This window comes from Vanrija albida (genome assembly GCF_041260175.1).
Source record: "Vanrija albida strain AlHP1 chromosome Unknown contig_4, whole genome shotgun sequence".
In the NCBI taxonomy this organism is placed as follows: domain Eukaryota; kingdom Fungi; phylum Basidiomycota; class Tremellomycetes; order Trichosporonales; family Trichosporonaceae; genus Vanrija; species Vanrija albida.
In genome coordinates, this window is record NW_027191423.1 from 3246804 (window position 1) to 3266638 (window position 19835).

The window sequence follows — 19835 nt, forward strand, 5'->3', positions numbered from 1 at the left end:
GCTTGGTGCAGCGCACAAGTCGTTTCCGGCCCGTCTTAAGCGACGATGAAGGCAGAGATGGTCAAGAGTCGACAAGTCGCGTCGTCGCCACAAAGCCGCCGAGCGCCGAAAATCAAAACCAAAAAAACCAAAATGACATCGGGTGGCTTAGGGGATCGTCATCAAGGGTTTAAAGGTGGGGGCGACTTAAGTTGCCCCACGTGGCACAACGGTGCCACGTGAAAGTCACGCCAATCTCGCGTGGAAATCTGAAGAGTGAACGGGGTTTGCTGAGATGTCCGCTTCGCACGACCATGCAGATGCCGCAACCTCGCAAGCTGTGACGATTCCTCGCTAGCTGCGACTCTTCTTGCAATGCAACTCATCGAGCTGCGCGTCTGCGCGTCTGCGCGTCTGCGGCTCTGCGACTCTTACCCATGCACAACCCACCTCTGTCCCTCCACGAGCCTGTTCCGAATGGCCTCACTGCGCTGTTGCTTGGAAATTGCCTCCGGGCGTGCTCCGCGTGGATCGGCTGCCGGTGCCTGAGTCCGAACTGGACAGTTGCCACCCAAGGCCCATTTCCGAATCGCTCATCGACCTCACCGCTCCCTCGACATCATCTGACCTCTCTCCTCGAGCTACCACTCTTTCGGACCACCTCTACCGCCGTCTCGGGTTGCATACGCGTCCCAGAACGATTTAAACTCGGACTAGATACTCCACCCATCGTAATCCACCCTCGGAGACTTCCCACATCGACATGTCGCGATACGTAGCCAGGACAGCCTGTCGGGCCTGCCGCGCCGCGAGGGCGGGGTACAAGAGCAGCGCGGTGGCCACTGCTTCGCGGTCTACTCCTTCCTCTTCATCACTACTTCCAAGAACACCCTTTGTTCGGTGAGTGAATGCCTCGCCACCCCACTCACACCAGATCCCTCGCATCCACATCACATCCCATGGCATCCAAGGTCACCCCACACGCCAGCTACGCCGGCACCAAGGCCAACGCGCCCCTCGTGCACACGTTCTTCGACAAGCAGTCCGCGACGTGGACGTACGTCGTTGTCGACCCCGCGACGCGCAGCTGCTACGTGATCGACCCCGTGCTCGACTATGACGCGGGGAGCGGCCAAGTGAGCTTCACGACTGTCGAGGCACTCAAAAGCTTCATCGAGGCCGAAGGGCTGCGTGTCGACCGCATCATCGAGACACATGTCCACGCCGACCACTTGACGGGCGCGATGGCGCTGAAGCGGGTACGTCGGGTATACCGCGGACCGAGCCCAACTGACGCCCCAGATCCTCCCCTCCCACCCACCGATCTACGTCGGCTCGCGCGTCGATAAGCCACAGGCGCACTTCTCCCCGATGTACGGCTTCTCGCACGCGGATCTGCAGGGGTCTTTCGATGGCCACTTGGTAGATAACGAGAAGCTCAAGCTAGGCGAGCTCGACGTGACGTTCCTCCCGCTGCCAGGCCACACACCGGATAGCATGGGCATTCTGGTTGGCGACGCGCTGTTCGCGGGCGACAGCTTGTTCATGTAAGTTGGGGGTGCGAGAATGGCGAGATCACCCACTGACGACCAGGCCCGACGTCGGCACGGCGCGCGTCGACTTCCCCGGCGGCTCAGCAAAGGCGCTGTACGAGTCTGTCCAGTCGGTCTTCAGCCTCGATCCCGACGTGCGCGTGTTTGCAGGGCACGACTACCCTGACGGGCGTGAGGTCGCGTCCATGTCGACTGTGGCCGAGCAGATGGCGCGCAACAAGCACGTCGGTGCCGGCGCTACGATGGACGAGTTTGTGCGCGTGCGCGAGGCGCGGGACGCGACGCTGGCCTCGCCACGCCTCCTGCACCCAAGTCTGCAGGTCAATCTCCGGGCAGGACGCCTCCCACCCGCCGACGAGCACGGGCGGCAGGCGCTCAAGACGCCCGTGCGGCTGCCCGACAACCACCCGCTGACCGGGGTGTAGTGTAGTGCTCCGCTGTATGCATAGACTTCGTTGGCGATCAGTACGCGTCGACGCGTTGACGTCGTGCGCTGTGGCATCTTCGGCATCGTTGGTGGCGCGGGGACTTGGTATTCGGGATGCTGAATCGGTTCGGGAGGCACATGCTGCACCGGCGCAGGTGCGCCGGGCCGCCGGTAGGAGTGGGGAGCGAGCACAGGGAGGCAGTCTTTATCGTAATGCAGCTTTTCGCTCAGGCCTTGCAGTATTCCAACAGCCGCGAGTTGACTCAGATAAGCAATCTCCCCCCTCACTCCTAGAGCATGCACTGTACCTCTGCACCCCATCGCGATAAGCACGCATCCCACCAACCCACCAAGTGGCAGTATCCCGAAACCAGCGCCACCGACGCTGGTGGCAGCGAAATGGCAGATAAAATTCGGAGAGGGCCAGTATTCCAGATTGTCCGTTCCTGGACTGCGGCACCACGCAACCCGCGGCTATGACGGCGGCTTCGGCTACGTGGAGAGGGGTGGGGGGTGGGACGGCCTCTGCCCCTACGCGCTTGCGCATAGGCGACTTCGGCGAGTCCGAGGGTGGGGGGAGGAGTTCGTAATACCCAGTGCCAGTGTTCGTGGTTGCGTCCAGGGGACATCCCGCGGCCTCCTAATCACGGGTCCCGAAGTGAGAGGCGGCGGCTCCACGCGATGTGGTGGTGGTCGTGGTGCGAGATACGACGGCAAACGTGCAGCTCTTTGTTGCGTATCTATCTTCTCCATTCCCCTCGGCCATGAACAAACCAAGACCACCAAGCGCTGGGAGCGGCGACGGCAGCTCGCTCGCGCCGACCGTCAGCGCGTCCCCCACGGCCGTCGACTCGCCAGTGTGAGTGGCTCACCGCCCCGGACGCGCCCAACCCACTGACGCCGCAGCATCGGCAGCATGCCGCTCGACGTCGAGAAGGCGCAGACGCCACCAGACTCAACCCCACCCCCCGACCCATCCGTCTCCGTCTCGAAACCCCTCGACCCGTCCAAGTCGTGGCGCGAGTGGAGGAGAGAAAATATCGGCGGCGGGCAGATGCTCTTCATCCTCCTCCTGCAGGCGTTCTCTGCCGGCCTGCTCGACGCGTTCGCGTACGGCGACTTTGAGACGTTTGCCTCGAACCGTGCGTCGAATGAGCAGTACAGGGCGCATGCTAACGCACCGCAGAAACAGGCAACATGATCCTCCTCACCCTCGCGGCAGTGGGCACCGTCCCCGTCCTCCTCCTCCTCACGGGCGTCTCCCTCGCCGGCTTCATGCTCGGCGCCTTCATCTTCGGGCACTGGGGCACGTGGGCCGGCGCGCGCACCCGCCAATGGCTCCTCTTCACGACGAGCGTCCAGACGCTCCTCATGCTCGTCTGCGGCGTGCTCGCCTCGCCCGCCGGACCGAGGGTGACACAGCACAAGGGCCCGCACGAGTGGGTCGTCATGTTCCTCATGGCGCTCATGAGCGGCGCGCAGGTGTGCATGGCGCGCCAGAGCAAGTGCCAGGAGGTCCCGACCGCGCCCATGACGAGCCCGCTCGTCGACTTCCTCACCGACCCCAACTTGTTCAAGCGCGGCCGGCAGGGCGAGGAGGAGAAGGTCGTCACCGGGCCGAGGAACAGGCGCATGGCGTACCTCGGCCTCGTGATCGTCGGGTCCTTCCTCGGTGCCGTGCTTCACCGCTTCGCGAACAACTGGAGCATTGTCGTCGCGAGCGTGGGCGTCAAGGCGGGCGTCGTGCTCGCCGTGGCGGTGGCCAAGCCGTGTGGGGTTTAGAGCTTGTATAGCATAGACATAGCATATGTATCAGCATTTTGGGTCACCAGAGAGCGCCTCGGTATTGTGGTCACCAGCCATACGCCTCGGCGTGGAACGTGACGGGGGCCTGGCCGCGGAGCACGGCGCCGGCGGTGTTGGTCTTGAGTACCGCGCGGCGGGTGGACAGCGCGAGCGCGGTCGGCCCGCAGACGGTGACGCAGACGCCGGCGCCGTCCTGCGCCGAGGCCGCGACGTCAGCCGCGATCAGCTCGTCCAGGGGCGAGCGGCCGGCGTGCAGCGTGATTGTGCGGGCGGCTTCGGGCGAGAGGCCGAAGGTGCTGGTCTTCTTCTCCTCTACCATCAAGGCGCTCGACGGGCCGGCTTCGCTGCTGCTCCCGGCGTCATCGAGGCTGATCCTCGGGAGCACGGTCGAGCGGGTGACGAACACGTCGACCTTGATCTTGATACCCACCCCCGCGACCGCCTCGTTAAGCAGCGCCGCCACCCACGCGAGGTTCTCGGCGGCACGCACATTCCACACGAGGTGCACGGCGCTCACGGCGCTCTCTCCGCGCCGCGCCGCGGCCGCCACGTCGAGCAGCAGCGCAGTGGCGAAGCTCACGCCCGTGCCGCCCGCGACGAGGACGATCGTGTCGTAGTGGTGCAGGGCGTGCACGGTGCCGTACGGGCCCTCGACTAGGCAGCGTGTGCGCGACTTTGTCCCGATCAGGCGGTCGCGCAGGCGGCGCGTGAAGCCTGGCGTCAGCTTGTTCGCCTGGCTACTCACCCCGCTGGGCGCGTACGAGGAACACCGCGTCGCCGGAGGCATTGGCCATGGTGAACGGGTGCTGCTGGGCCCAAGAGATGCTCGGCATGGTGAGGTACGCGTGCTGCCCTGCGTGCCATTTGAGCCGGTCGCGGGGGACGGTGACGCGCATGACGTCGGGCTCGAGCAGCTCGACCAGGGCGAGATCAGAGCGCCACAGGGCGTTGAGGTACGCCAGCCGCACGAGGCCGAGCACGCGGCTCCCACCCCAGATGATGAGCCCGGCCGCGAGGTAGCCCCACAGCGCGACCCAGTGGAACAGGCAACCGATGATGAACATGCTGGCGTCAGCGCCGCCTGGAGGGGCACTCACAGCGCCATGGCGACGTGCAGAGCCAGGAAGGCCTCGTACGCCCACGCGCGGACGATGCGGAAGCTCGAGGCGTAGATGGCTAGCAGGGCGACCCACGCCACCATGCCCTTGATGTCAGCGGGGCCAGAGGGGAGAGCGCACCGTGTTGAAGATGTACGAGCCCGGCGCGAACGCGCTGCTCGCCGCGCTCTTGGACGCCCACCCAATCGAGTGGATGCTCGAAGTGAGCACGCACACGCGCCCCGCTGCTCGGTGGAGGTAGTTGAGCTTCTCGTACGACACGCCCGTGAGCGCCGACACGAGGTTGTTGCGCGTCGCCAGCCCGATGATGAGAGGCACCTGCGAGTACGCGATGTACCCCATCACGTTGATCGGCGCCACCGGCTGCCCGGGCACTGGGGTCAGCGTGCCCGGGGGACGACTCACTCTTGCCGCCGTAGCACCCGAGCCCGACCACGGTGCCGGCGTACGCCGCGGTCCAGAACCACTCGTTGGCCGTGGAATTGGCGTACAGCCACAGCGGGAAGACGCGGACGTGCGCGAGGTTGGCGAACGTGGTGCTCGCCGCCGCTTGGTAGCCCCCCGTCTTACCCCCGCCATCAGTGGCCCCCTTGGCCTTCCGCTGTGCGAGTACGCGCCGCTTGACCGCGCGCGCGCGCCACACGCGCAGGAGGTAGGCCCCGGCAAGGAGGGCCACCACTCCAGCCACGACCCACCACGTGAGCCACGCCGCACGGTCCTCGTGCGCCTGCCGGCTCTCGCCCGTGCCGTCGCACCGCCCGTGGTCGGAGTCGCCGGCGACGCAGTCTACCCCGCCGGTCGGGCGCTGGCCCGTCATGGGTCCGCGGCCGCCAGACGACGGCTGGCCTCCGCTCGTCGGGGTTGCTGCCTGGGCGGAGAGGCCGCCGGTGGGACGTACGCCAGTGAGGCCGGAGGGCCGGTCGCCCGACTGGCTGGTGGCGCCTGCTGGCGCAGAGAGGACGCCGTTGGTCGGGCGCTGGCCTGTGAGGCCTGAGATTGTCGAGTCCAGCGCGGATGCGAGGCCGCCTGTGGGCCGTTGGCCGGTCAGCCCGGAGGGGGTGCCGTCTGGACGTTGGCGTTTGATGCGGGTCATGGTGGTGGGGTGTTGCCACGACACCTGCCACGAAGGGTTTTATGCCACCCCGTTCTGGCTGCGCAGCCGTGCCAAAGTTTCTAGGCCGCCGCGCCAAAGTTTCTAGGCCGAAGACGAGACGTATCAGATAGCAAGCAGACCAGGGGGCGAGAAGCGAGGACGACATACTGGCGTCGACAGCTCACTGCCACCGATCTGGAGTCCGCCGGCGTGACTGCGGGGAGTTGCAAGACTCGGCAGCGGTCTATATTTGCGCGCCAAGAGCGTCGGGGGGCGCGATCTGCATCTGAGGCCTGGACCTCGACTATGCCAAGGCCCCAGTTGCGGCCGATGCAGCTTTGCGTGCAGTTGCGCTTCCTGCCACTGGACGACAAGCGGGGCACGCTGAAGCTGGCCGGAGTCCAAATGTGCCACCTTCGGCCGTGACCTCCACCACGGCGTCTAGACGTCACCACTGCGCACCTCTTCGGGCGGGCTGGGTGCGTTTAGCTGCTGTAGCTAACGAGCTGCCTAGCTGCGGGACTCAGGTCTCTGCTGGTGAGACCTGGGTGGGCCAGTTGTTTCGTCGAAAACGACAACACACACCCGTCGAGTCGAGGCTCGCTTGGCGCTGCCATTCCTCGAGTGAGGTCAGACAGTGTTGCCCAGGGATCGGGAACCGCCAGTCAGCCCGGCCCGGCTCAGAGGTCGGTAGGGTATCGGGTGCGTGTCCACTGTCTGCCTGGTGTGCGACGGCCACAGCCTACTCTCGTAGTTGACTGCCGGTGGCACTTCGGCCGGCAGCCCCCTGTCCCTGCTCACGATCGGCGCACGCAGCGCAGCACACCGCACACCCATTCATTATCATTGTCCATCTACTTACGCACCCACAGCCCTACTCAACGAGCGGCACCCCGCGTCCCACACGCCGGCGCTCCACCCCACGGCGCTGCAGCCCCGCCCGCTTCGTCGCCAAAGTGTGGAACACGTCGGCATCGTGCAGCCACCCCTCCTGGGGCTTCACGCCGCCCTTGAACGCGCCCCACTCCCCGAGGATCCCCTGCACGATGTAGTTGCCGGCCACGAAGATGTTCTGCACGGCGGGGTCGAAGCCACCCTGGTCGGCCGTGAACTCGTCGTACGTGTTCTTGCCCTCCGGCGCGCGGTCGAAATCAGACGCGGTGCGGAGCAGGACCACGCGGCTAAAGTCGACCCTCTTCGCCTGGTGCGCGCGCACCATGGCCTCGAAGCTCGCGTTGTCCTCCTGCGCGCTGAGGGCGTACGTCCCGGTATTGTTCGTCCACAGGGACGTGATGTTACCGAACGCCTCGGCGAGCAGCGAGCCGGCAAAGTACACGTCGGCCGTCGCCACGTCGCCGTAGAACACTGCCGGGGGCGCGTTGGCCGGCGCGTAGCTATAGCTCGCGCGGTAGGCCGCCGCCGCCGCCGTGTCGTTCAGCTTGATGTCGGCCGGGATGAGCGCGCGCACCCGGTCGCGCAGGTTGGTGTTGAGCTCGAACACCTCTGTGCCGTAGATGTTCGCGCCGTCGAGCGTGCCGGGCGCCTTGGTCCCCTGGATCCAGTACCCCGTCATCCAGTTGCTCGGCATCTGCCGCGCGTCGAGCTCATACGCGAGCGCGACCTGCACGGCGTAGCGCGCGAGCCCGACCGAGCCCGTGGTCGCGACGTGCGGGTTGACGCCTGCGATGCCGGCAAAGAGGCTGGCGTGAGTACCTTGGCAGGGATCTGAGCTTACAAGTACGTCTTGCGTAGGTCAAACTTGTCGCTGAGGACGACAGCGCTGATCGTCGCGGCAGCGTTGATCTCGCCCTCGCCCGTGATGACGTGACACACGTCGCGCGCCTTGTCGCACTTGACGTGCGGGAACAGGGGCGAGAGGCCGGGGAGGGAGACATTGTGCGTGAGCTTGAGGGGCGCGGTCCAGACGTCTTCTGGCGAGAACATGCTGGGCGTGAGCTGGGTCCGGGGAAGCGACTCACGACACGATGAAGACCTTTGGCGTGAGGCACTCGCTGCGCGGGGCAGCGAGCGCTGCGGCCCCGGTGGCGAGGAGGGCAAGGAGGGGGAAGCGCATGGTGGTTGTGGGGGCTCCTGCATTTCTCTCGGCAAGTACTTATACCACTCTTGAATGTCGGGGCCGCTGAGCGTGATGGGGGGGGGGGGGGCGAGCCGACCTTCGTTGCCTCTGTCGCCGCCGTCGACGCATTTGGGTTACCGCCCCGGCGACTGGCGGTGGCTAGCAAGGCTAGAGCTATTTCGAGCGGCGGCGACGATAACGGCGCGATAAGGGAAAAAGGAGAGAGGGTCAGCATAGGCGCTTAGCGAGGTGCACACGACCAGCGTGGTGCGAGATGCAGATGGCCATTCGTGAGGGCTTCAGGACAGCCTGGTACTGCCCAATGCGATCGTTGACGTTGGCCAAAATGTCTCACTAGGTTTTGGGTTTGGTCGATGAAGGTTTGATAGTCGTCCACTGGCGTCATACATTACGAGACTGCTGAAGCTGGTGCTTGCGTGCACTAGCAGGCGGCGGCCGTCAACTTGCTGCTGCGCTGCTCGTCAGATAGGTAAGCCGACGCAGCCTTTATGGCCTCGCCGTGCGGCCAGTGCCGGCTCTTCACACTTCTGCATCTTTTTCTTCTTCGCGTCCTTACGTACCACCCCCGCCTTCTAGTACACCTCGCCGTTCTCGAGCCACGGGTACGACCACACCATGCGGTGCGCGGGCGGGTAGAGCCCGGCCTCCTTCATGCGCTGGGCGTGGCTGAAGAGGTCGCCGCCGCTGCCTCCGCCTCCGCCTCCACCTCCGTCCTGGGCAACCTTTGCGTCGTCGTCGTCGCCGCGCTCGAGCTCTTCACGCAGGTGCTTCACCTCCTTGAGCAGCGTCGGCGGGAAAGCCGGCGGGTGCTTGGACTCGTCGGCTGCGATCTGGAGGAGGGCAGAGACGCTGCGCGGGTCAGTGGGATCGCTTGTCGGCCCAGGCCGCGCCACTCACAATGCCTCCTTCATGTACGCAAAGCTAAACTTGTCCGTCTTGTCGGCAAACTCGTCGAGCAGGTCATCGGGGAAGTCGATGCCCTCGACGTCGGAGACCTTGTCCTGCCAGTACACGGCGTACTGCCTACGCTCGTCGCGCGTGGGGTTGGGGAAGTTGCTGCGTGGTCAGGTCGGGGGCAGGCTGCAACGACTTACTACTTGCGGTCGAAGCGGGACGGGCGGTTGGAGAGCGCTGGGTCGAGGCGGTCAAAGTGGTTGGTAGTTCCGATCTGGGCGTGAGCACGGGGTGTAGCCGCCCCTACTTACCAGCAGCAGCCCGTCGTTGTCGTCGATGCCGTCAACCTCGTTGAGGAAGAAGGCGCGGTTCTCGTTCGTGATCAGCGAGTCGAGGTCCTCGAACACGAGCAGGCAAGGGGCATCCTCGCGCGCGCGGGAGAAAATGTCGGCGATGCCCTTCTCGTCGCCCATGTAAGCTGGGCAGTCAGCTCAACCCCCATTCCAAACCCGGGGCCCACTTACACCGGAACGACTTGACGTAGAGCGTGGGAATGTCCAGCTCCTTCATGATCGCCTTGAGGCTCACCGTCTTGCCGTTGCCCGGTGGGCCGAGGAAGATGAGTCCACGCTTCCACGGCACGCCGAGGCGCTTGTACGTGTCGCGCGACTTGAGGAACGAGCGGTAGTCGTGCTGAAGCTTGCCCTTGAACTCCTCGTCGAGGATGACATCCTCCCATGATGCCTCGCGAGTGAGCGCAGAAATCAACACCGCCACGTACCTTTTGCACCGAGAGCCAGAGGTTGCGGTCGGGCTGCCAGTACCCCTGGTCGAACACCCAGATGACGTCCTCAAACGTGCGCGCGACCTTGGAGACCTCGGCAAGGAGCTCGCCGTTAGCCTTCTTGCTGTCCGACACAATGTGCCACTGCACGGCCTGCCAGAAGCCCTCAGGCCAGGTAGCCACGATGAGCTTGAACTCGGTGTCGCGCCATGCGACGTCGTACCCAGCGAGCACGACTTGCTCGACGATGAATCCATCGTCGTCGTCGACCTTGGTGAAGTGGGGGAGCTCCTCGCGGCGCGCAGAGTACGGCCCCTGTTGGCGCTTGCTTGGCTGGTAGTAGAACGTCTTCTTGATGCTCTCAATGTCCTTGGCCTCGCGCACGAGGATGGGCTCCTCGGCCACCTGCGCATATCGCACAATGTTGAAGCTCGGGTCGAGGGTGGTCGTGACCGAAGAGTTGGGGTACGTCGCCTCGATGGCGGCTTGGAGCACAGTGTCGGTTCCGGAGCGGTCGGCCGAGACTGGGGTCAGCGGGGCTGGCAACGGCTGCACGCACAGTGGTTGATGAAGTGGTCGTGGATGTCGGGCGGCTTGAAGAAATCGTAGTCGTCGGCGCTTTCGGGCCTGGCGAACGGGAGCTGCCCCTGCGCCGTGGCCGACGCCGAGGCGAGGAGCGCTCCAACGATGTGATGGAGCAGCATGGTGTGGTGGTGGTGGTGGGTGAGAACAAGAGTCAAGAGAGTCGACCGGGTTAAATGCGGTGCAGCGGGTCAGTCAGTCACTTGGACGCCGGCGGATGGCATCAGCCGAAGGAGGCACCACTGCGGTCAATTGGCAACAACGACGGGCGGCCCCACTAGTAGTAGCCTTCCCGTCTGCATGAACTCAAACTGCCACAGAACCAGTGGGCAGTCATATCGGGGCACTGGGATCGCTCGACATGCTGCTGCAGTTATGTATGCCAGAGCTGGAGATGGGACGAGCTGATGATGCTCGCTCGACGCGACATCTAAGCAGTGGGCGGGGGTCAGTGACGTCATTGTCCCGACACCTCGCGTCACTCAACCTCCAATCTTGACAGTGCAGACGTCCACGACGGCGCGCCAACGTCGACCTCCTGGCATGCTCGACAGCTGTGCGACGCGCAGTGCAGGGTGGTGCAGGGCGCGTCGGTGTCGTGTGCCGTGTTCTCGCGTCGGCTGACGCGTGGGAGCGTGTGCGACAAGGGTTCGGCGGGCGTCGCGTGTCGAAGTGTCAGCGTGATAGTGTAGACAGAGCGACAGCCGGACGAGATGAGAGAGAGGATGAGTGCGAGGACAGATCGTTGCATACACGCCGTGCTGCTCGCTCAGCGGTCTGGGGCGTGGCGGAGGGCGCGACGGATTGACGCCGAGGCCGGGGCGGCGGCGATCGTGGCCGTCGGTCTCGCTACGGGTACAACATGCATACAAACGATCTGACGGCCCGCCGAACTGGCAGAGAGACTGTGCTGTGCATGATCACGTTCTGCGATCGACCGCGTAGCATGGCGGGTGCCGGCGGGGATGCGACTGCGACGACTGCACCGACGGGAGACATGGTTGCTGCAGGGAAAGGGTGCCGTAAGCCAATGTGAAGTCAGCCGCCGGGCACCCAACCCAACCTCGCTTGACTCTGGACAGCACTCGAGCATCCACGACAACAAAGCTCCACAACATCCACAACTACTTTCATCACATCCTTTCCACTCAATCCAAAAAGCCACGCACAGACAATGAGTGAGCGCCAGCCCGGGCCGTGCTGACCCCAGACCACCCCGACACCATCATCTCGCAGCTCGTCTCCCTCGGCCTGTCCGAGGCTGACGCGCGCGCCGCCGCCGAAGCGCTGGGCGACGACGCGCCGTCCTACCTCACCTCGGCCTCACCTCCCGCGCCGATGGGCTACACGCCGCTGGCCGACGACCTGCCGGCGTACGAGGCGACCGACGCCGAGCGCGCGCGCCGCGCCGGGCTCGGGCGCGCCGAGTTCCTCGCCCGCGAGCAGGCCCTGCGCGAGCTGTATAAGCGGTACCACGCCGAGAGGCGCGCATCAGCGTCGAGCGTGACCAAGGGCGACGAGGAGCGCGAGGCGCCGCCCCCTGGCATCCGCGGTATGGGGCGCCGCATGAGCGACGCCGTCAAGAACGCCGAGTCGAGCTGGACCAAGCGCTCGGCAAAGTACTACATGCCGATGCTGAGCCGCTGGGGCACGCGCTGAGGGGCGCGGGTGAGGTGGATGCGGGGCGCGGGAGATGACAAGGTTGTACGACGACACGCACCACGACAAAGAGAGACCGACGCGGTTGTACCAGCAGCTAGTTACGAGACGGACGATTGTACGCGCAGAGTATGCAGACACACGACTGCAGCGGTGTGAGCAGTGAGTGCGTGCATGGGTGCGGGGGAGGTGGTGCCGGGGTTCTGAGTGGCGATGTGGTTGCGGACCCCGGTGACTGCTTCGGCCACGCGCCGGCGGTCCCTCGCCGCTGAAGTCCGGCGAATGCGCCCAACACCGCCTCTATCCCCAGACTCACTATATAAACTAACTGCATAACCAGTATCAAGACAACAAGCAGATTGCCCGGCCGCCCAGCGTCCAGCGCCGCGCTGCGCCCCTGACAAAGCTCACAGCCTGCGCGCAATGGCGAACTTCAGGTCGATGCTCTCACACTCGCCCTCGAGGCTCTCCTCGAGCTGGTTAACGCAGAACTCGCCCGGCCCATAGGAGACGACGACCTCGGAAATAGGCGGCCTATGCCAGTCGCTGTTCTTGTCGGTGCCGTTCGCGGCCTGGGGAAAGCCGACAAAGTGGAACCGGCCCTCGAAGCCGTCCCACGCGTCAAAGCGGCAGCTTGCGAGTGCGTCGTGCGCGTGGTCGAAGAATAGGCCGACGCCGAGGCCGCTCACCGTGTCGTAGAAGTCGCCGGAGGAGGCGAGCTCGCGGCCGGTGCAGTCCAGGCTGTCGAAGCAGCGGATCGAGATGCCGGGGTTGGGCGTGGGGAGGTCGACAGGGTCGGCGCGGACGGCGAGGGGGAGGGGGGTGGCGCTGACCAGGGCCGCGAGGCTGAGGGCGACGATGGTGCGGAGGAGCATGGTGCTGAGGGGTGTGCTGGGCGGCTGGTGTGGCTGGGGGCCGAGGGGGAGGCGCGTGAGAAGGACTTTGGGGAGCAAGCCTCCCCGTCGTGGCTTTATTCGCCATGACTGTGGACTCGGTCTCAAAGGCCGCAGGGGTACAACACTCTCCGTGCTGCCAGCACAATGGGATGTGTGGTGAGGAGGACAACCACGCAGGTATGCCACACGGGTCGCCGTCCTCTCCGCTATTGATCGCGACGGAGAGACAAAAGAAGAGGCACACAAAAGACTTTGTGGCAGGGACGTGAGTCGCCCCCCTGGTCGCCGCTTTGACCCCACGCGCCTGCCCTCCGTCGCCGGGGGGTTGGTGAAGGACTAGGGTCCGCAAAGGCCACGCATTGACAACAGGGGCTGTGGCGGGGGCTTGAAGATCACGTAGGAGCCACCCGCACCGTCGTCCCCACTGCGCATGGTGGCGGATGGAGATGGACAAAGGACTTCATGGTAGGAAGCCGTACTGAATGCCACAGCAAACGCCATACAACGAGGGCAATGCACCCCTTGTCTATGTAGGCGAAGGGACAGTCTCAAAAGGGTTCAAGCCTGGCCCCTACTTGAATCTCTCGGCGACGGCCAACTTGATCAGGTTCTTGTCCTTCGAGTTGAAACGCCCGGCGGACTCTTCGACGCAGTACTGGCCAGAGCCGTTGTCGAACTTCTCTTCCGAGATACGTGGCTGGTGCCAGAACTTGCTGTTGCCTTCGGACATGCCCCTCGGCATGCTCGTGATGTAGAACTTGCCGTACCAGTCGTTCCACACGTCGAAACGGCAGCTGATGCGGCGTTCAAGGTCTTTCTCAATGTATTGGCCGCTCATCGAGTACCTTGGCCAGTAAACGTCGGCGCGAAAGGCGATCTCCTTGCCCTGGCACCTGGGGCCGTTGAAGCAGCGGATCGCGAGTCCCGCGTATTCGCCGCGCTCGGCGATAGTCGACGAGTTGCCGTCGCGCTCGGGGAGCTCGGGTGCCGGAATGACGTGGCGGACTGCGATGTTGACGGTGTCGCCGGCCTCAGAGGGGGCAACGGCATCGTCCGGGCGGGCGACGGGGGTGGCGCCGGCCAGGGCTGCGAGGCAAAGAAGGGCAATGGAGCGGACGAGCATGGTGAAGGCGTATGCTGGCTGGGTTGGGCGGGATGGTTGACGTCGGGACTTGTGAGGGGCTGGTGTCGCTTGTCGAGAACCGGCCCCCTCATCGCGCCTTACATACCCAGGGGGAGTCGAGGAGGTGCTCGCTCGATTCCGCGGCTGCATGCACCCGCCGTCGCGTCTCTGCTCTTGATGTGTCATGGAGGGAGAGACAAACAGACGCGTAGCCGGGGTCAGGAACCCGCGACGGGGTAGCCAAGTTGAAACATGCTTCCTACAGGTACTTACATACAAACCCCATGATGGGGGCCTACCCCGGCCGTATGAGCCGGACCGTACGCGTCGCCAACCCACTCACTTCCCCAACTGCCCACCTATCGTGAAGTTTGAGGTTGACGGCGCCTACGGCTCGTACGTGTGGCAGGGGCAGTGGAAATGGGTCCACGGGAGGACCACACAGCAACGCCGCGCTCCCCCAGCGCGCCGACGCGACGCTCTCAGCCCAGTTGCAAAGGATGTCCCACTGTCGGCCGGTCTCACAGTGCTGTATGTGAGAGCTCCCTGGTGGGACTGACGTGTTTAAAAGGAGTTGCATGAAGGACCTCGCCTAGGTCAAGCGGCGAGTCCAAAAGCAAGGGATTCATTCGAAAGCGCGGTCCAGCCGGCGCGGGCATCGCTACAAGATGACTGAGGCTAGAGTATATCAGATGCGCGTTGGCAGGCGCGGACGTAACTACAATATACTAATCAAAGACGCTTGATGAGGGGGAGCCTGAAAATCTTAATGCCCTCACGGGGCTTGACGCTCTGAGGCCACTTCTCGACGGGGAACTGGTCGACACAGTACTGGCCCGGGCCGTTGGTGTACTTGACCTTGGAGATGTTCTCCTGCCAGAGGCCGACCTCCTTGGGGGTTCCCTCGGGCAGGCCCGACATCCAGATCTTGGCGTCGAAGCCGTTCCACACGTCGAAGCGGCAGCTCAACGGGCGGTCGTACGGGTGCTCAAAGTAGTAGCCAAAGGTGCCGCCCCTGCCGCTCTTGCGATCCTCGTAGGAGTGGAGCTGCCTGCCTTGGCACTTGGCTCCGTCGAAGCAGCGGACCGAGAAGCCAGAGTAGTCGGCGTCGTCGCGCTCCGACACAGTGGATGACGAGTTGTCGTCACGCTTGTTGTTGGCGATCCCGGGCGCCGGGACGATGACCCCGACGCCGGGGATGCTGATGGTGTCACCCTTGTGGAAGAGGCCATTGGCCTCGCCCGCACGCTCCGAGACGGTCGACGAGTCGCCATCGCGCTTGTTGTTGGGCGCCGGAACGATTACCCCGACGCCAGGGATGTTGATGGTGTCGCCCTTGTGGAAGACACCACTGGCATCGTCCCGGCGGGCGACAGGCGTGGCGGTGGCGAGGGCCGCAAGGGTGAGGGCAGCGACAGAGGAGAAGAGCATGGTGAGGCAGTTGGGTTGACTGGGGATACAGTCAGTACCTGGGCGAGGAGAGTACTCACTGAGCGAGGTAGATTTGGAGGAGGTGGAGAAGATGTTGAGGACCGGGCCCCCTCGGCGCGCCTTACATGCACAATCGGTGAGCAAGCAGGAGCATGACTTGCCCCATGACTGCGTGTACACGCGTCGAGAAGACAGGTCGCGTCGTCGCGTCGTGGCTGCTCTGCTTGATGTGCCACGAGAGAAACATAAACATTGATGCTGTGGCGGCGCGATGGGGCGGCCAGTTGAAACAAGCTTACACGGATGTAGCTTGCATGCATGTTTTGGGCTTGGGCTGGACTGGGCTCGCGGATTCTAGCAAGCGACATGACGTCGTCTTGCCTCGCGCGGCCTCACATTGTTGTGGGGACATGAAACGCCACTCGTCGTTTCCGCAACGCGTCTCAGGCCAGGGGAAGATGCCGGCCGAGGACGCGCGCGACGCGTCCTCTTGCCTGCCTCGCCGTCTCGATTCTCGAGTCTTTTCGGCGGCCAGGATCCTCAGTGCTGAAGAGGGCGACGACGCGACGTGGGGAAGCCGTTGGAAAGGCGGGCCGACGGATGGGCCTCCCTCTTGTCCCCTCGCCTGCCCACCCTCTCCCCTCAGCTGTGATGAACTCACAAACGCCGGCAGGGGTTTCACGGCATGCCCGGAGCTCCAGTTGGTGGGGGACTAGCTCGGTCCCGAGTAAGCATGAAGCCGAGGTCGATATGCCTGCAGTGAATGCGGCGTCGACCGGCTCTCTGGGCTGTCAGCATGTGCCCCCCGCCTTGAAGCCCTGTCTGGCGGAGATGCACGAAGGCAGTCAGCTGAGGACCTCCATCACAGCATGACTCCGGACGCGTCTTCACAACCGTCAAGCTCCAACGTGGGCGATGTGGGACGTGTACTCTGGAAACGTCCACCACCTTTCAAACGGCTTGACCGTGCCGAGGACATGTCGAGCAAGCCGACGAGGGTGCGAGTGAGCAGGACTGGCCCCACTTTTCCCCATACGCGTCCAAGTCCTCGCGTCCTCGAACTCAGAGCCGCAACGAAGATACAGTGACGTCAGTGGCACAACCTCGCGTCTGCCAAGGAACCCGCACCCGGGTCCCCAAGTTGGAACAAGCTTACGCACGTCTTGCATGCGCCTATGAGGCAAGCATGTTTGCGGTAGACGTGCGGGCATTGTTCCGTTCGGCTCGACACGGATTCTGCGGCGACCGATGGTGAGGCCTGGCCCGTTGCCATCCCCTGGCACCTGGCAATAATAATCGGTGACCAAGGACATGAAACGCGTCTGGCACCCGCGGCGGTCGAGGAGGCACCGACGCGTCGGTTGTGTCATCCTGCCTTGTCCTCGACTCTGCCCACGCTCAAGTCGCAGGAAGCCTATGGAAAGGGCAAAACGAGTATTGAGGAACAAGTAGGCCCTCCCCCCTTGCCTGCCCACCGGCCCCGGCTCCAGACCACCGGCGATGGGTGCAACAACGCGCCTCTCGGCATGCTCGAGTGGGAGACTGAACGGAACCACAGAAAGCATGAGGCTGAGGCCAAGGATGCGTGCTTGAAGTGAATGCACGCAGCGCGTCGAGCCACGCGCGCAGGCCTGTCAACCTGTGACGCGCCTTGCCGTGTTGCCGACCGGCCGGAGATAGCCGAGGTTAGCCGGTGTCGGGCATCGACCGACAACCTCCATCACGACATTGACTTTGATGCATCCACTCCACCTTGCATCCACTCCATCTCGCGACTCCAACACAATGGCAGTGCCTACAACCCAGCGCGAGTGGCGCATCGAAAAGTTTGGCGGGCCCCAGTCGCTCAAGCTCGGCGACGGGCCCGTGCCCGCCATCGGCGACACCGAGATCCTCGTCAAGCGTGAGCCCCCTCGCCGTCCTCCTCCCGCTGACCTCAGTCCACGCCCTCTCGCTCAACTCGCGCGACCTGGCCGTCGCGACCGGCAAGTACATCTTTGGTGCGGCCGAGGGCATCGTGCCCGTCTCGGACGGCGCGGGAGAGGTCGTTGCCGTCGGGGGCAAGGTGCGCAAGTGGAAGGTCGGGGACCGGGTCGCGCCGCAGTTCGTCACCGGCTTCATCTCGGGCCAGATCGGCCCGTCCGACTTTTCCGGATCGCTCGGCGGCGCGACCGACGGCCTGGCGCGGCAGTACGCCGCCGTCGCCGAGGAGGACGCGGTGCGCATCCCCGACGGGTGGAGCTACGAGGAGGCGGCGACGCTGCCGTGCGCCGCGGTGACGGCTTGGAACGCGCTCTTCGGCCTCGAGGGTCGCAAGGCTGGCCCGGGGCAGTGGGTGCTGACGCAGGGCACGGGCGGTGTGTCGGTTTTCGCGCTGCAGGTGGGTTAGAGGAAGAGGGATCCCGCTGACCCCTTAGCTCGCCAAGATTGCCGGCGCGCGGGTCGTCGCGACGACGTCGTCCGAGGCCAAGGCCGCGCGCCTGCGTGCGCTTGGCGCCGACGTCGTGATCAACTACGCTGAGAACCCGGCGTGGGGTGCGGCTGCGCGCGAGGCCACGGGCGGGCGGGGCTTCGACCACATTGTCGAGGTCGGCGGCACGGGGACCCTCGCGCAGAGCTACAAGGCGATCAAGCCCGAGGGCGTGATTTCCGTGATCGGCCTCGTGGCGCGCAAAGAGCGCGGCAAGCCCGACGACACACCCAACCTACTCGCGACGCTCATGAACTCGTCGATCGTGCGCGGCATCCAGGTCGGCAGCCGCGCGCAGCTGGAACAGGTGGTCGCGGCGTTCGAGGGCTCCAAGACCCGGCCCGTCGTCGACGGCGGCAAGGCGTGGCGCTTCGACCAGCTCCCAGAGGCGTACGAGCACCTCAAGGGCTCGAAGCATTTCGGCAAGGTCGTCGTCGCGGTCGAGTGAGTGCGTGTGGGGCGTGACATGCGCTGACGGAAGCCATCTGGCGAGCAGGCTGTAGGCGGGAGTGGCGTAGGACCGGGCGAGAAGTAAGACATCTAGCTTGCCATGCAGCGTATGTGTCACTCGAACAATCATGCAGCGGGCTAGTGTCGAGTGGCTGTGGCCGTCGTCCACGTATGAGCTATTTTGAGAAGACCATCACACTGTTCATCTCAACAACCCAGCACTACTCATCTCAAACCGACACGCAACTGCCCATCCCACATCATGGACATCGTGGAGAGAATCTCGGCAACCTGGAGCGACTGGTTCTTGCACTTTTCGTTGTGGGCGGCGTTTGGGCCCAAGGGGGTTGAACAGTTGAACGAGGCCATCGGGGTATGTTCATGCCACCATGCGCCGTCCCGCTCCGCAGGCTGACACAAGCACCAGAGGACCGCGCTCTGCTTGCGCGAGAACGCAGGGCTCATGGCCATCCCAGGCGCCGCAGCGTGCGTCACCGAGATGCTCGAGACATTGGGCCCGCATCCCATGCGTGGCCTGCGCGCCGCCAAACGAATAAGTACGAATACTATCCCGGGTGCGATGGAGCTGTTGACCGCGCGCTCGTTGCGTCTCATCTACGGGCTCGACGCGAACGGTACGGCTCGCGCATGCTTTCACTGACCAACCCAGCGCGGTTCGTATCAGCCGACCACGACCCCGACGCCGCCATGCGCACGCTCCTTGCCCTCCGCCAGAGGATGCTCGCTGCGGGTCCGACCCCGTCTCTGTTAGACAGGTTCAACACGGAGGGGAACATCCTCGAGCTACATGCGTCCATCGACGCCGCCGCCCAGCTCGAGTGCGACGGCGTGCTCGATGGGCTTGCCCTTTTCCCGGAGAAGGCCGTGGCCAGGACACACGAGGACGTCAAGCACGAGGTCGCTGAGTGTGTCCGCTCCTGCCGCGCGCGGTGGGAGAAGAGCCTGCGTGGCATGAGTGCAGCGGACAAGCGGGTCGCGCGGAGGGAATACCTCCGTCAGAATGCGGCGGCCGAGGAGAGAGGGGAGGGGCCGCTCGTGGAGTGGCGGAGGGAGCAGAGGGCGGCGATGCTCGGCGAGGGGCCGACCGACGGCTCGTGCAACTGAAGCTTGTAGCTATGCAGTGTGCCGCATGTAGCGCAGCGTGTGTCTCGTGCAACCGTTGTCTCATGAGCCATCCACCAGGATGAGTTAGTGCGCCACCAAGGTCAGCCGCCCGCGCTGCCCGCCCTAGCTCTGTCCTGAGATGGACGGCTGCCACCGATTTCATCACCCGCTGCCGCCACCCAACATTCAACATTGCCCACACCATGAGCACAATCTCGACAACCTTGGGCGGCTGGGTCTTGGGGGCAGGCCTGTGGGTTGCATCGTTCGGCCCGGGGCTACAGCAGTTCGCCGACGCTGCCTATGTATATACACACGCCGCCGGGCATGCGCTGATGCGTCCCGCA

At 64.5% G+C, this 19835-nt stretch overlaps 11 protein-coding genes across 11 annotated transcripts; 5 read left to right on the top strand and 6 right to left on the bottom strand.

The window, feature by feature from the left end:
* Positions 1-938: 938 nt before the first annotated feature.
* On the top strand, positions 939-1957 carry Q8F55_006061 (uncharacterized protein; the record flags this gene model as incomplete). Its single annotated transcript, XM_069354530.1, has 3 exons — positions 939-1238; positions 1282-1526; positions 1573-1957. The coding sequence occupies 3 exons, from the start codon at positions 939-941 to the stop codon at positions 1955-1957; spliced, it is 930 nt and encodes a 309-aa protein (XP_069209172.1).
* Positions 1958-2723: 766 nt separating this feature from the next.
* On the top strand, positions 2724-3741 carry Q8F55_006062 (uncharacterized protein; the record flags this gene model as incomplete). The annotated part of the gene is made up of 3 exons (XM_069354531.1): positions 2724-2818; positions 2866-3101; positions 3146-3741. 3 exons carry the CDS (start codon positions 2724-2726, stop codon positions 3739-3741), a joined length of 927 nt encoding a protein of 308 aa, XP_069209173.1.
* Positions 3742-3811: 70 nt separating this feature from the next.
* Positions 3812-5976, bottom strand: FRP1_4 (ferric-chelate reductase Frp1; the record flags this gene model as incomplete). Its single annotated transcript, XM_069354532.1, has 5 exons — positions 3812-4479; positions 4511-4830; positions 4863-4969; positions 5004-5257; positions 5289-5976. 5 exons carry the CDS (start codon positions 5974-5976, stop codon positions 3812-3814), a joined length of 2037 nt encoding a protein of 678 aa, XP_069209174.1.
* An 874-nt stretch (positions 5977-6850) lies between these two features.
* Positions 6851-8050, bottom strand: Q8F55_006064 (uncharacterized protein; the record flags this gene model as incomplete). The annotated part of the gene is made up of 3 exons (XM_069354533.1): positions 6851-7676; positions 7712-7921; positions 7956-8050. The coding sequence occupies 3 exons, from the start codon at positions 8048-8050 to the stop codon at positions 6851-6853; spliced, it is 1131 nt and encodes a 376-aa protein (XP_069209175.1).
* Positions 8051-8646: 596 nt separating this feature from the next.
* Q8F55_006065 (uncharacterized protein) lies at positions 8647-10456 on the bottom strand (the record flags this gene model as incomplete). The annotated part of the gene is made up of 7 exons (XM_069354534.1): positions 8647-8923; positions 8972-9130; positions 9172-9242; positions 9280-9446; positions 9493-9712; positions 9750-10276; positions 10312-10456. The coding sequence occupies 7 exons, from the start codon at positions 10454-10456 to the stop codon at positions 8647-8649; spliced, it is 1566 nt and encodes a 521-aa protein (XP_069209176.1).
* Positions 10457-11508: 1052 nt separating this feature from the next.
* Q8F55_006066 (uncharacterized protein) lies at positions 11509-11993 on the top strand (the record flags this gene model as incomplete). The annotated part of the gene is made up of 2 exons (XM_069354535.1): positions 11509-11512; positions 11545-11993. 2 exons carry the CDS (start codon positions 11509-11511, stop codon positions 11991-11993), a joined length of 453 nt encoding a protein of 150 aa, XP_069209177.1.
* A 407-nt stretch (positions 11994-12400) lies between these two features.
* On the bottom strand, positions 12401-12868 carry Q8F55_006067 (uncharacterized protein; the record flags this gene model as incomplete). The annotated part of the gene is made up of 1 exon (XM_069354536.1): positions 12401-12868. The coding sequence occupies one exon, from the start codon at positions 12866-12868 to the stop codon at positions 12401-12403; it is 468 nt and encodes a 155-aa protein (XP_069209178.1).
* A 592-nt stretch (positions 12869-13460) lies between these two features.
* Q8F55_006068 (uncharacterized protein) lies at positions 13461-14012 on the bottom strand (the record flags this gene model as incomplete). Its single annotated transcript, XM_069354537.1, has 1 exon — positions 13461-14012. One exon carries the CDS (start codon positions 14010-14012, stop codon positions 13461-13463), a length of 552 nt encoding a protein of 183 aa, XP_069209179.1.
* Positions 14013-14744: 732 nt separating this feature from the next.
* Positions 14745-15443, bottom strand: Q8F55_006069 (uncharacterized protein; the record flags this gene model as incomplete). Its single annotated transcript, XM_069354538.1, has 1 exon — positions 14745-15443. One exon carries the CDS (start codon positions 15441-15443, stop codon positions 14745-14747), a length of 699 nt encoding a protein of 232 aa, XP_069209180.1.
* A 1785-nt stretch (positions 15444-17228) lies between these two features.
* Positions 17229-18361, top strand: Q8F55_006070 (uncharacterized protein; the record flags this gene model as incomplete). Its single annotated transcript, XM_069354539.1, has 3 exons — positions 17229-17346; positions 17384-17823; positions 17861-18361. 3 exons carry the CDS (start codon positions 17229-17231, stop codon positions 18359-18361), a joined length of 1059 nt encoding a protein of 352 aa, XP_069209181.1.
* Positions 18362-18625: 264 nt separating this feature from the next.
* Q8F55_006071 (uncharacterized protein) lies at positions 18626-19488 on the top strand (the record flags this gene model as incomplete). The annotated part of the gene is made up of 3 exons (XM_069354540.1): positions 18626-18736; positions 18791-18998; positions 19034-19488. 3 exons carry the CDS (start codon positions 18626-18628, stop codon positions 19486-19488), a joined length of 774 nt encoding a protein of 257 aa, XP_069209182.1.
* Between the last annotated feature and the right edge of the window lie 347 nt (positions 19489-19835).